This window comes from Kuraishia capsulata, genomic scaffold, assembly GCF_000576695.1.
Source record: "Kuraishia capsulata CBS 1993 genomic scaffold, Kuraishia_capsulata_scaffold_5, whole genome shotgun sequence".
Lineage (NCBI taxonomy): Eukaryota > Fungi > Ascomycota > Pichiomycetes > Pichiales > Pichiaceae > Kuraishia > Kuraishia capsulata.
The window spans coordinates 994-13,078 of record NW_019172954.1 but is presented as its reverse complement, the minus strand read 5'-3'; the positions used below and the strand labels follow the sequence as shown (position 1 = coordinate 13,078).

The 12,085-nt window shown below is 43.5% G+C and overlaps 7 protein-coding genes across 7 annotated transcripts in view; 1 reads left to right on the top strand and 6 right to left on the bottom strand.

Annotated features, from left to right (window-relative positions):
• Positions 1-560: 560 nt before the first annotated feature.
• On the top strand, positions 561-1,568 carry KUCA_T00004004001 (uncharacterized protein; the record flags this gene model as incomplete). Its single annotated transcript, XM_022600696.1, has 1 exon — positions 561-1,568. One exon carries the CDS (start codon positions 561-563, stop codon positions 1,566-1,568), a length of 1,008 nt encoding a protein of 335 aa, XP_022460016.1.
• Positions 1,569-1,796: 228 nt separating this feature from the next.
• On the bottom strand, positions 1,797-2,750 carry KUCA_T00004003001 (uncharacterized protein; the record flags this gene model as incomplete). Its single annotated transcript, XM_022600695.1, has 2 exons — positions 1,797-2,416; positions 2,480-2,750. The coding sequence occupies 2 exons, from the start codon at positions 2,748-2,750 to the stop codon at positions 1,797-1,799; spliced, it is 891 nt and encodes a 296-aa protein (XP_022460015.1).
• Positions 2,751-3,127: 377 nt separating this feature from the next.
• On the bottom strand, positions 3,128-3,958 carry KUCA_T00004002001 (uncharacterized protein; the record flags this gene model as incomplete). The annotated part of the gene is made up of 1 exon (XM_022600694.1): positions 3,128-3,958. One exon carries the CDS (start codon positions 3,956-3,958, stop codon positions 3,128-3,130), a length of 831 nt encoding a protein of 276 aa, XP_022460014.1.
• A 917-nt stretch (positions 3,959-4,875) lies between these two features.
• Positions 4,876-6,488, bottom strand: KUCA_T00004001001 (uncharacterized protein; the record flags this gene model as incomplete). The annotated part of the gene is made up of 2 exons (XM_022600693.1): positions 4,876-6,165; positions 6,225-6,488. 2 exons carry the CDS (start codon positions 6,486-6,488, stop codon positions 4,876-4,878), a joined length of 1,554 nt encoding a protein of 517 aa, XP_022460013.1.
• Positions 6,489-8,460: 1,972 nt separating this feature from the next.
• KUCA_T00004000001 (uncharacterized protein) lies at positions 8,461-9,108 on the bottom strand (the record flags this gene model as incomplete). Its single annotated transcript, XM_022600692.1, has 1 exon — positions 8,461-9,108. One exon carries the CDS (start codon positions 9,106-9,108, stop codon positions 8,461-8,463), a length of 648 nt encoding a protein of 215 aa, XP_022460012.1.
• A 340-nt stretch (positions 9,109-9,448) lies between these two features.
• On the bottom strand, positions 9,449-9,715 carry KUCA_T00003999001 (uncharacterized protein; the record flags this gene model as incomplete). The annotated part of the gene is made up of 1 exon (XM_022600691.1): positions 9,449-9,715. The coding sequence occupies one exon, from the start codon at positions 9,713-9,715 to the stop codon at positions 9,449-9,451; it is 267 nt and encodes an 88-aa protein (XP_022460011.1).
• A 505-nt stretch (positions 9,716-10,220) lies between these two features.
• The window catches only part of KUCA_T00003998001 (uncharacterized protein), a gene marked incomplete at both ends in the record, with an annotated part of 2,399 nt that continues 534 nt past the window's right edge, over positions 10,221-12,085 (bottom strand). The window contains one exon of the mRNA XM_022600690.1: positions 10,221-12,047. Within this exon, the coding sequence (XP_022460010.1) occupies positions 10,221-12,047 (1,827 nt within the window). The remainder of the gene's footprint in view (positions 12,048-12,085) is intronic.

The window sequence follows — 12,085 nt, the reverse complement described above, 5'->3', positions numbered from 1 at the left end:
TGATATGAGCTCTGGGTTTGAGTAAGATATTCCTTTGGAATTTGTACGTGTGGGATTTCCGGTCTATGCCTTCCCTGTGAGTGTCCACGTTGCCATTTTTCTAGTGGGTAGGTAATTCATTAGATCTGCAAAATAAAGCAGTCCGAAACATTCACGTATATTTGAGACACGAGTGGATCCAAGCTACTTACCCAGTCTAAATTCCAATTGACGACTTCGTGGAAGTAAGGTGAGACTTCATATCCATCAATGCCAGCCACAACCTGGCGATAACCAAGACTTCGAATGGACATGACAGAGAAGATTAACTGGAAATCGCAATTGACCGACACCTATCCATCCAAAGTGGCACCCGCCATCACTAACCATTAATTCTATGACATCGAAATATTCGCTGTCTGGTTCAAGCCGTTCCATCTTCTGCTCCTTTCACTCTCTGGTCAGTTCACGACTAATCAAATCTTGCGGCTTAGTAATATTTGACACCCTGCAGATACCCATTCCCCTGCTACAAGTCTCTTCTTCATCCTCGAAAAAGTAAGAATTTAGAACTTCAAACTATGCGAGCCGTTTCGATTAAAAACGGGAAGGGGCCTGTGGATGCTTTATATATTGATGACTCTGTTTCCGAGCCAGAGCTGAAGAATGGTGAGGTTTTGATCCGAGTAAAAGCGTTTGCTCTCAATCGGATGGATCTGATGCAAAGAGAAGGTAAATATCCAGTCCCGGCAGGAACATCTTCCATTCTGGGAGTTGACTATTCGGGAACGGTTTTGAAAATCCCTCCTGGAACAAAGACTCCTCTGCAGGAAGGCGATGATGTGTTTGGACTTGTTAAAGGGGGCGCGTACGCAGAATTGCTCGCAGCCCCTGTTGAGACCATATTTTTGAAGCCCAAGGAATTATCACATGAGGTGGCAGCATCTATTCCAGAAGTATGGTTTACAGCAACGCAGGTACTTTTGGAGGTTGGGGAGTTCAAGAATGGCGAATCCCTTCTTTTCCACGCCGGGGCCAGTGCTGTAGGCATCGCCGCTATTCAACTCGCTCAATTGCACAACGCAAAGTACGTTTTTGCTACGGTTGGATCAGATAGCAAAAAAGAGGCCGTCAAAAAGCTCCAGCTAAAGAACAGCCCGACAAAGATTATTCCGATCAACTATAATTCTGAAGAGTTTGTGGATGTAATCAAGGAGAACTCTCCCGAGGGAGTCGATGTGATTATTGATCCGGTTGGAGGAATTTACTTCACAAGAAATGTATCTATTCTCAAGCTAGATGGGCGAGATGTTGTCATGGGTAGTATGACTGATACGAATGTTAAATTCGATCTTCTCGCCGTAATGCTGAAACGTTTGCAAATAAAGGGCACAACGCTGAGATCTAGACCGCTAGCTTATCAAGGAAAGATTGCGGATATTGTCAAAGCTGAGATTTTGCCAAAGATAGTTTCTGGTGACCTGCTTCATCCTATTGAGAAGGTCTTCAAACTTGAAGAAATCGTTGAGGCACATAAGTTGATGGAAAGTAATAAGACAACCGGCAAGATTGTGGTTACCATTCCTTGACTCTTCGAAGCAGATGATTTTCCTGGAAAAGGAAAAACAAACGCTTTCGTACAATCAGCCAACACTTTTTTTTATTTCGAGTACTACAAGTGAAGGCCTTTTGGTACAGGGACAATGAACTCAATAGACGGCATTATTGTGCCTTCTTTCGCATCCTATTGATTGCAGGATGGGAAAAACAAAAGTAGGTGCTCAAGAGAACCCGAAACCATACGCGACTATCCCGATTCAGTCTGTGGCAGGTTTTTTCGATCTCGCCACGATAGCATTGCTGATCTTTCGAAATCCGAAAGCCTGATCGATCAAAAACTTGTACAAAGAGTCTGGCAAGAAAGTGGTAATATAATAAGCAGGGACGGCCGCATATCCTTCGTAAACCTTCCAAGTTCTGCTGAACCGAGGACGATTCAAGACTTGTTCAACGGTCCTTTTTGCGTAAGTAGCAACATCCATTAAGGTATTTCCTTTTTCGTCTCCTATGAACGATTTCAAGAATTTCAGGGTTTCGGGGAGATAGTAACGGGATTCTGGACCTAATGGATTTGTAATCGGCTCAATTCCAGTTTCTACGCCACCAGTGACAACGTTTACCACGGTAACACCGAATGGCCTCATTTCAGTCTCGAGTCCATCTGCATATCGATCAACGGCTGCTTTGGTGGCACCATAGATGGCAAAGAAGGGAATTGTCAATACTCCTGCTGTTGAACTGGTAAACGCAATAGTACCCTTTGCCTTAATCACCAACGAGCTAAATTCCCTGCATGTACGGACGACACCAACAAAATTCACGTTAATGGATTGCAGTAAAGCTTCCTCAGAAATTTCTATAGCTGGAGCCGTCGGTGCTGATAGATGGAGAGGTCAGAATAAAATCGAAATCCATCAAAGTTCCTTTGCTTTTGACTTACCAACACCTGCGTTGTTGTACAACAAATCTAGATATCCACTGGTTTGACTTGCAATAAAATCTCTGCATTGTTTAACACTTTCCACGGATCCAACGTCCAGTTGGAGAGGAATAATCCCATATTTCTTTAACGATTGCATCTTGGATACTCCACGAGCACCTGCGAAGACAGTAAAGCCTCTTTCAGCCAACTCAATGGAAATTGCATACCCAATTCCTGAAGATGCTCCTGTTACAAATGCGTATTTGGGTCTGTTCTGTTCCTCTGACATATTTTACTTTTGATTGTCGTTTAGTCTGTAACCTGGCAAAGTTTTGATATGAACAAAGAGTGGGGATTCCTTTCAATCTTTATACTTTGCGCCTTGGTCATCTACCTGAGGAATGCGTATTGAGAATTCTCCGAAAATCACGCATAGCATGGCGGAGATAAGCAATCTCCGTAAACAATTCAAGAGAGTAAGTAAAGAAGTGACTTTTGATGCGGTGACAGATTCGACTTTCGTGTAGTTAGCCGAATCATGAGCGCTTGTGGGAGCGGCGAGTTGAAGCTACAAGCAAATTGTCTGGCTTTCACGGTTAAGGCTATTGCAAATTTATAATCACTCCGCATGATAAAAGAGATGTTAGTGTTCCGCCTTTCATATCTTCAGCCCTGATAAGTGATTGGATCCCACCAAGGGGAAGTTAACAAGTATTCGTCCTTGAAAGATTCCAACTCTTCTTTTGACAATTCAAAATCATCGACTTGGAGGTTTTCTAATTGCCTGGCTTGTGTACTAGACTTGACAAGTACGATGTTACCCAGTTGCAATGACCATTTGATCAAGACCTGGGCTGGAGTTTTGTTGTATTTTTTGGAAAGCTTGAGCAATTGTGGATCATCGAACTTTTTTCCTTGGGTCAGTGGTGACCAAGCTTGGATCTCAATACCCAGACTGCGATCGTACTTTACCTCATTTGGACGTTGATTCCATGGGTGAAGCTCAATTTGGTTGACTGCGGGCAGCACCCTGAGACCCTCCCAGTCTTGGAGCTCCTTGATATGATGATTGCCGTAGTTCGAAACCCCAATGGATTTGATCAACCCCTTTTCGTTGAATTCTTGAAACGCCTTCCAGCTTCCCAGCCTTTTCTCCTTATTGGTCATAGGCGAATGTAACAAAATCAGGTCCAAATATTCCAAGCCTTCTATCTTCTGCAAGGATCCATTGATGCTCTCAACGACTTCGTCGTAGCCTTCTGGACTCCTAACCTTCGTGGTCAAAAAGACATCAGATCTCTTACCATGCCCCTCTTTCAGCCATTTCAAAATACCTTGGGCGGTTTCATATTCGTTTCCGTAAAATTGAGCTGTGTCGATGTGCCTGTAGCCAACTTTCAAGGCACTGTAAACCAATTCTGCAGTATCTGCAGGGTCTACTTGGTACACTCCAAAACCCAACTCGGGAATATCGTATCCACTATTTAACTTCACCATACTAAACTCTGTTGTTTCTGTTCAATTCAATTCAATTGATATATCTTGAGGATACTGAGGGTTTCTGGATGGTGGTGGATGGTGGTGGATGGTGGTGAATGATGCCGGACTATTTCTGTGGAAACATGAGCGGGTTTATATAAACAGTCGTTATTTCCGTTTTCTCCGTTTTCTCCCCGGCACGTGACGACTTAATAGGAATACATTCTGGGATCAATCTTTGCTCCTCAAGGTAGTGATTTTGTTTCGAAGCATTACTAATGCATCATGGTGACGCAATAGAGTGTGTAACCGACATCAGTTTGGTTGCTGATTAAGGCTCCGTTCTGGCATAAGCTCCAGTAAATTGAAAAGAAGCCTCGACATTTAAGTAGAGAGCAAGTGAGCCTAAAAGAGAGGCATCGACACAAGAGATAGCAATGTCAAAGCAAAGCTGCCTTTATCTCACCTCTCAAAGGCGATATTTCAGCTTGGCTAGTCGTTATTGGCTACTCTTGAACAAAGCTGTCTTCCGTAGTGTCTTTTGCTACGACTACTGTCCCCGGACATAAATACCACGTAATTACCAGCCGGGGCCGAAAGGATCAATTAAACTCAAGGTTCAACTTTGCGTGGTTCTCGCCGTTACAGCACTTTATCTCACACCCACGCTTATAATCGTGGAATGTCAGAAACTCTGGAAGGGCACATCGTGTCGGGCCATGCGTATGCACTTCAAAATGTACTTCTAAGCAGCTGTGAATCCCAAAAGGTACATGACAGTTACAACCGGCAAGTAAGCCGCGCGGGCTGCGCTGGCTCCTCATCAGGCGTAAAATTCTACAAAACAGAAAATTTGCCAATTTGGCTTGTACCTGAAGAAATTATATAAAAAGAAAAGCAAGCACTTGCAAATGTGTTATTGAAATAGGTAAACGCTAAACCTTTTCCTCTTCACCGTTTGAGATGTAAGCTTCTAGACCTCTTTTCCCAATGACATCCTCAAGGGTTTCATCACTGAACTTAAGATCTTCCTCGATGGCTGTAGATTCTTTAACCTTCAAGAAGACGATAGGAACTGCCAATAGGATTCCAAAAGCAAGAAGAGCCCACGAAGTTCCAAAAATTGCATGATATTCGACAAGCTTCCAATCCATACAGAAGACGATAATACCTCCAACGCATTGCATGCCCTTGTAAAAACCAGCAAAGATAGCAAGTTTTCTGGCATTATTTGTCAATGATCCAATCAGCCAGTAGCAAAATGTTTGGTACATTGCATCATATACACCGTAGAACATGAACAAGAACATTGGCCCAATGTAGCCGGAGTCAGACCAATCCATAACGGTCAACTTTCCTGACTTTACTTCTGCACGGGTGTAAGACTTGGCATATGCCCAACCACCTCCCCAAATGGCCATGGTGATGACAAACAAGAAAATAACTCCCACTTTGGCTCTCATGCGCCTGGTGAGATAGCTCCAATCCAAGAGGTATCCAATAATGAAGGAGCCAAACATTTGGCAGAACCAGTACAGAAGGTTGTTCAAAGCTCTTGTTCTTGTGCTAAACCTTGCAGCATTGACGTCGTTAAACTGGTACGTGTAGAAAAAGTTGGAAGCAAGGAACAAAGGAAACAGAGCGATGATATAAGTATCGGTGTGGAACACACTTGCAAACCCTTGAATTTCCGACCTCCAGGATGGATTCTTTTGAATAATGACTCTAGTTCCATCAGACTTGATAACCTTACCTGCGGGCAACAGACACATACCAAGCAACGCACCCACAGCCATGAGGGCTATGAAGGCCGCATAGGTTCCGTCTGCGACAACTTTAGCCGTTGTGACATGAATGTTGTTGGCCAAGGGAATGATAGAGCCAATGACAGCACCTAGGTTGAAGATGATCCAAAATACAGAAATATACAGTCCCTTGTGGCTTTCGATAGGATAGGACATCATGACTGTTCCCTGCGCACTCCATAAGAAGTTACAGCACGCACCTAGCAAGACACCTCCAAAAATAACGAACCCAATGTTGTGGGTATGGTTATAGCAGAGAAATGCAGCCGCATAAACCGAATATCCAATACCACCTAATGCCATCGTCTGGTTTACACCAAGCCTATTGCAGATTCCTCCATAGAAGAACCCAAGAATAGACACGCACGAAAAGGCGATACCTGCAATGTTCGATGTTGAGGCATCGATTCTACCACCACCCTATTGATCTTATGTTAGTTCGGCAACTGCTTGATACAAAAGAATTACTTTCAACTTACACCCATACCAGACAAGGCGTTATGAATTCCCGGACATAGGAAACAAATGAAAGACGTCATCAGCAACTGGATAAAGGCCGAATTGTAGGGGGGAAACTTGTACGAGCCAATTTGGAGTCTCTTCGTATACCAGCCGTTATTCTCCTCAGTTATTGCGTAAATGTCAAAGTCCTTGGCATAACTGTCAACATTCTTGGCGTCCTTGGCAGAGATTTCTTCGATGATCTCGGATACATCCGCTGATTTGGTTTCACTTTCGGGCATATTGCTTATCGTTTGGGGATCAGGTTATGGCTGGCTTGTTGATCAAAATAACAGACGAGAAAATGTGAACAAGACAGAGTTGTGCACCCATATATATATGCGTAGGATTATTATCACGAGGATAGGTTTTCCCTGTCTCAATTGAGACTGGCATTCTTTCTGTTATCAGTTGACGAATTTGACAATCAGATACGGATTTCTGACTCGAGTGGTATCAAGATAGTACTGAACCAGCGGAATAAAATCCCGAAAATACACGAATTCGTAGCTAGCTTGAAACTCGAATGCTAACGACGAGTGATTACCAACACGAATATCTCATACCGCTATTCTTGCTATACAATCAGTGGATTTTTTTCCCGAGAATACCAGCTAATTGCATGAGACGTTCCGTCTTCCAGGGTTGTGCTTTATGCAACAACCATTTAATCGTGTCACTGCAGGAACGAATACTTTATCACGTTCCCAGTTGCTGGACTTCCTGTGATAGCAGAGTTCCCGTGTTTTCAGTGCTACTCAAATGTATACTCCCGGATACAGAGAGATTTAAAGTCATATTTTGGAGCACCTAGCATGCCTTATCATGACACAATTGATAGGAGCTCCCTGCATACCCTTCGTCATAATCATGCGTTCAGCATAGATTACTCCAGCGGAATGTTTTTAGGGTTTCAACACGACTCCTACCGCATTAGTCTTCATATGTCATGCAGATACATGGCCCAGATAGGAAGGAAAGGGGCACTGGCTAATCGGGACATATTCATACAAGTGTGTGTTCGCATGTTTTTTGAAAACATCAAGTAGTGGCTTAATATAAAAAATACGAAATCTTCAAGCCGACCCAAGGTTCCTAAAAATTTGACCCGTGGGAAACTCTCCGTAATGCAGATCTCGTGCGGTGCAGTATTACTGTACAGTGAAGCACGCGGATAGCGTCATGTATGCGGGCTTAGTTTTCCGTGCCTGCCTAAACCTAAGCAAGGTGACCGATTCAGGTTTTAAAGATATCTCCGATAACAAAAAATGAAGTGTTTTTCCTGTGCAATGCTGTCAATTTATAGGACGAGAGTAGATGCCTTCCCTAGACTTTTTTTTTGCTCACATAATGCGACGGGGGATGAGAGAGAAGGAGATTTATAATTGCCTTTTAATAGCTTTGATGTTTCCCATTTGTTTCGAGAGATTGGCTGAGATTTGGTGGATTGACTTATTCAAGGCTGTGTAGATGCGTTAGGCATGATCATCTGTTTTGACTTTTGTTGAAAGACATTTAATTTAGCTTGAACATTGGGAGGAAAGAGTGGTGGATATTCTTAGTGCTGATTTGTTATATTTGAACATTCGTCACAAAATCTGTATGATTGAGAGAAATAGTGATGGGGTGGGGAGGGGTCAAGCACCTTACTGGCGTAGTAAGTATTTTTCAACTTTGTCAACTTTTTTGGAAATTACCCAATTCCTTTCCTCGTGGTCCGAAGGGGAATGGTAGAGAGACGGAATTATAGATTGATTAGTGTATATGAGAGCGAACACGTGCAAATAAGCTCGCCTCTTCCTAGGTATGGCGATATTTAGCAAGATGTATCAGCGTACGAAAAGGGGTCTTCCTAGCTGAACAAAATGACAGTGATATGCTGTTGCATTCTTTGACATGACCACGAAAGTCAACGCTGACAGGACTATGGGTTTTCCTAACGCCAAAGCAACTAAATAAGACAAAGAGACTACCGTGATGAACAGTAGCACTTCCTGCAACATCATAGTTGGACCACGAGAGGATTATAATAACTTCACAGACTGTACTGACGGTTTTAAATTTTCAAAATAACTACCGGTTAGGTAGCAGTGTAATACGTCTGTATCCTTTACAAAAACTTTTTGATACCTCACAGTCTTCTGAAGTAGAATCAATGCAGTAAGTAACACTAAATTATACCACCAATCAAACATTAAACTCCACTATGTTGGATCATTCTCCCTTCAAAACCTTCTCCGATTCTAGAATGGTATCTTTCCACAAAAAGGCTACCAATAGGGTAGCTACCAAATGAACAAAGTGTCTGACAAATTTGGACTTTTCAATTCTCCAAAGCAGACTTTGTGGATGATTGGCACTTGCGTACAGATCAAACAGAATTGCCAATAGTATCAGTGTCGCCGTTGCGAAAAATCTGTTTGCAGCTGAGTTTCTTCCATGTGAGCATAATTCAGAATATGTTTTGACCGAGAAGTAGGAGCCAGGGATGAAGCAGACCAAATATTGTAACACAAAGAGCATTTCCATCATTTCTGAGAGCATTCTTTCTACCACTGGCTGATGGTGAAAGTATGTATCTTGAATAGCGGATATTGAGCCTCTTGTAACAGTGCAAATGGTCACCCACCTTATAAACCAAAGAAACCGTTGATCTTTTGACCCCAAAGTAAAACGATAGCCCGCCGAAATCAACAGCAAGTTGTACAAAATCCAATTGTAGAACACTGTGGCCAAAACTTGTGACGCAAATTCTAGCAAGGTTCCTGTGATGTTGGGATTGTAGGGGTCATCCATATTCAGCTGGTAAAGATGGCTAGGCGCTGACAAATAGTATAAGGAGTTTCCTAACATGTGCATCATGATCCGAAGTTGAATCCCCCCGTTTTTCAATCTTTGTTTCGGACCAGTAGTAATATAAGGACACTGCTTGGGTTTCTGCCTTTGAAAAAGGCATGATAATAGTACAAGGCGGAACTGATCACGTAGATGAGACTAATCGCAAAGTAAATGTGCATGGACCTGTAATTTTCTCTTGTCAACTCACCATAGGAATCTCGAAAAGCTATGTCAACTTGTGCAAATGCGCCCCCTTTGGGACCGTTAAAAGATGCGATGATGCAGTAGTTTCCTGGGGATACAAGAGGGTGTTGACCGATGCGGTTTTTAAAAGAGAGAGTGAAGGATGAAATCAAAGACTGATTCAGCTTTTGGCCGGAACCTCACCCAGACTGTATTGTACAACTTCCGGATTATCGGCTATATCAGGGTTGGTGATATGAGAAGACGCAGAGCCTTCGGAGTGGGATGACAACTTAACAAGCGTCTCTACATCTTTGTCGAGTTTGATAATCTTCAAGTCTTGCTCAGTGAGAACTATGATATCGATGTCCCATGATATTGAATCTTTGTGCTCTTGTTCATCGTATTCTTTTTTATAATAACCCACGTTACCAACTTTTAGCACCATGCGCTGTTGGAGTTGCCGTGAGAGAAAGAGTGAAGGAGAGTCAAAATCTGAAACTTCATAACTTATGATCTCCTTCTCATTTGGCCATAAGAGTTCCCATTGACTAGAGGCACTGATAAATGTACAGACGAGTGACAGATGTATCAAGCGTTTCGCTGATCCAAGGTGCCACTTCCTAAAATGGTGCCGCAGGATCTTTAGAGATGCTTGCCAAGCAAGATGACAATCGAAAACCAGGAGCTATTTATGCGATGCGGAGGCCGAGGATGCGTCACACTCTGCACGTGACTGATAATCCGACGGGGGCTTAGATGAAAAGATAGAGGTGAGAAGCCATCCAGATTTGATATAAGTCTCAAAGAGTCCAAACTCAAACATAATCCATGGTGCGCAAAACCCCGAAAATTTTCCAAAATATTGTAGATTGAATACGTACCACAAATAGTAGAGAAATAGAATTTGATAATGTTCAATTTCAATCTTAGCGAAAAAATACACACACTGCTCAGAACCTAAAAGTGATATCATCCTTCTCGGCTTGAATAACTGTGTCCACCAGATCTTCTTCCCTCAAAACACAGTTGAAATACCAAGTTCCAGAACCAGTTTGGTAATTTTCGCCATTTGGCAAGACAATCTCGACAGAAGAGTTCAGTGGAACAGTAACTTGAATTGAGAAATTGAGACGATCCAGTTTCCATGAAACACTGATCAACCCGTAAGGAGAACGATGGGCCACCTTTGCATGAGTGAACCCACCACCGAGAATAGGCTCAACCTTGAAACTCTTCCAACCTGGTTCGGATTTGGACAAACCACCAATCGTCGAGTGCATCCAACTTGCAACAGACCCCAAGGCGTAATGGTTGAAGGAAGTCATATTGCCGGGGTTTATAGATCCGTCTGGTAGCATACTGTCGTAACGCTCCCATATAGTGGTTGCTCCCATAGAAACGGCATACAACCAGGAGGGACATTCAGTTTGCAACAACAGTCTGTAGGCAAAGTCTGAGTTTCCAGTCTTGGTTAAAGCCTGAGTGATATATGGAGTTCCTGCAAATCCAGATCCAATCTTGAACTTGCCCTTTCTGACAATTTCGGCTAATCTCTTACCTGCACGGTCAACCTGGTTTTGGTTGGCATAAAGATCGAAACAGATAGCCAGGGCATAGGCACACTGGGTATCGGAAACGGACCTTCCAGAAACAGTCAGATACTCGTCAGCAAAATCCTTCTTGCATGTTTCGGCCATGGAGGTGTAATATTCCAGATCCTTGCGTTTCCCCAGGGTCTCAGAGGTTTTGATCAAAACGGTGAGGATCTTGTAAAGAAAAGCATCAGCCACGAGCCTGGTATCGGTAAGCGCCAAACTAGGGTTCTGTGGAGGAGCAGCTGGGTCCAACCAATCTCCAAACTGGATGATCACCTCACGCCAGCGCACTTTGCCCTCGAGTTTTGGAATAGCTTTAACCCAATCAACCATACTCTGGAACTGTTCCTCGAGGATTTGAGGATTGGCGTATTCATCGTAGATTGCCTCGGGAACCAAAACCGCAGCATCCCCCCAGACAGCACACCCCTCGCTTTCACTGAGGAGAAATCCACCTATATCGGGAACAACCAGTGGCGGAACATCATCGTGTTCCTTTTGCTCAGCACTCACATCTTGTAGCCAGTTCCTGAGAAGAGGAGCACAATCAAGCAGAAAACATGCAGTCGGAGAAAACAGAGCAATATCACCCGTCCAGCCAAGTCTCTCCGATCTTTGAGGACAATCTGTTGGCAACCCAAGAAAGTTCCCTCTCATGCTTCTAACTACGTTGGCATGAAGCTGATTTACCATGGTATTGGAGCTTTCGAAAGTTCCAACTGGAGTCATATCTGTGCTTATAACAACCAACTCAATTGAGTCCTTGGTCAATTCACCATACCAGTTGTTGATCTCGCAATACCTGAAGCCGTGGTAGGTGAATCTGGGAGCCCACGTTTCACCTTCGGGGTCTCCTTTGAATGTATAGGCATCGGTAGCCTTTGCCAGAAGCAATGGTCTAACTCCAAGCTCGCCCTTTTCCATGACCTCAGCATGGCGCAACACGATGGTGTGTGACTCGGGTGCAGATGTTTTCGTGATTCTCACAAAGCCCACCAAATTGAGACCAAAGTCAACAATAGTTCTTCCAGTGGGAGTGGTGAAGATCTCCCGGGGCTTAACTGTTTCAATGCAGCGAACGTATGGGAAAGATTGGGGAAGAATAGACTTCCCAGTGAACTCAACCACATCAACAGCAGACCAGTTGTTTGCTTCAAAGCCTGGAGACGACCAGCCATCTTGCTCTAGCCTTGCATCATAGGTCTCTCCGTGGTAAAGCT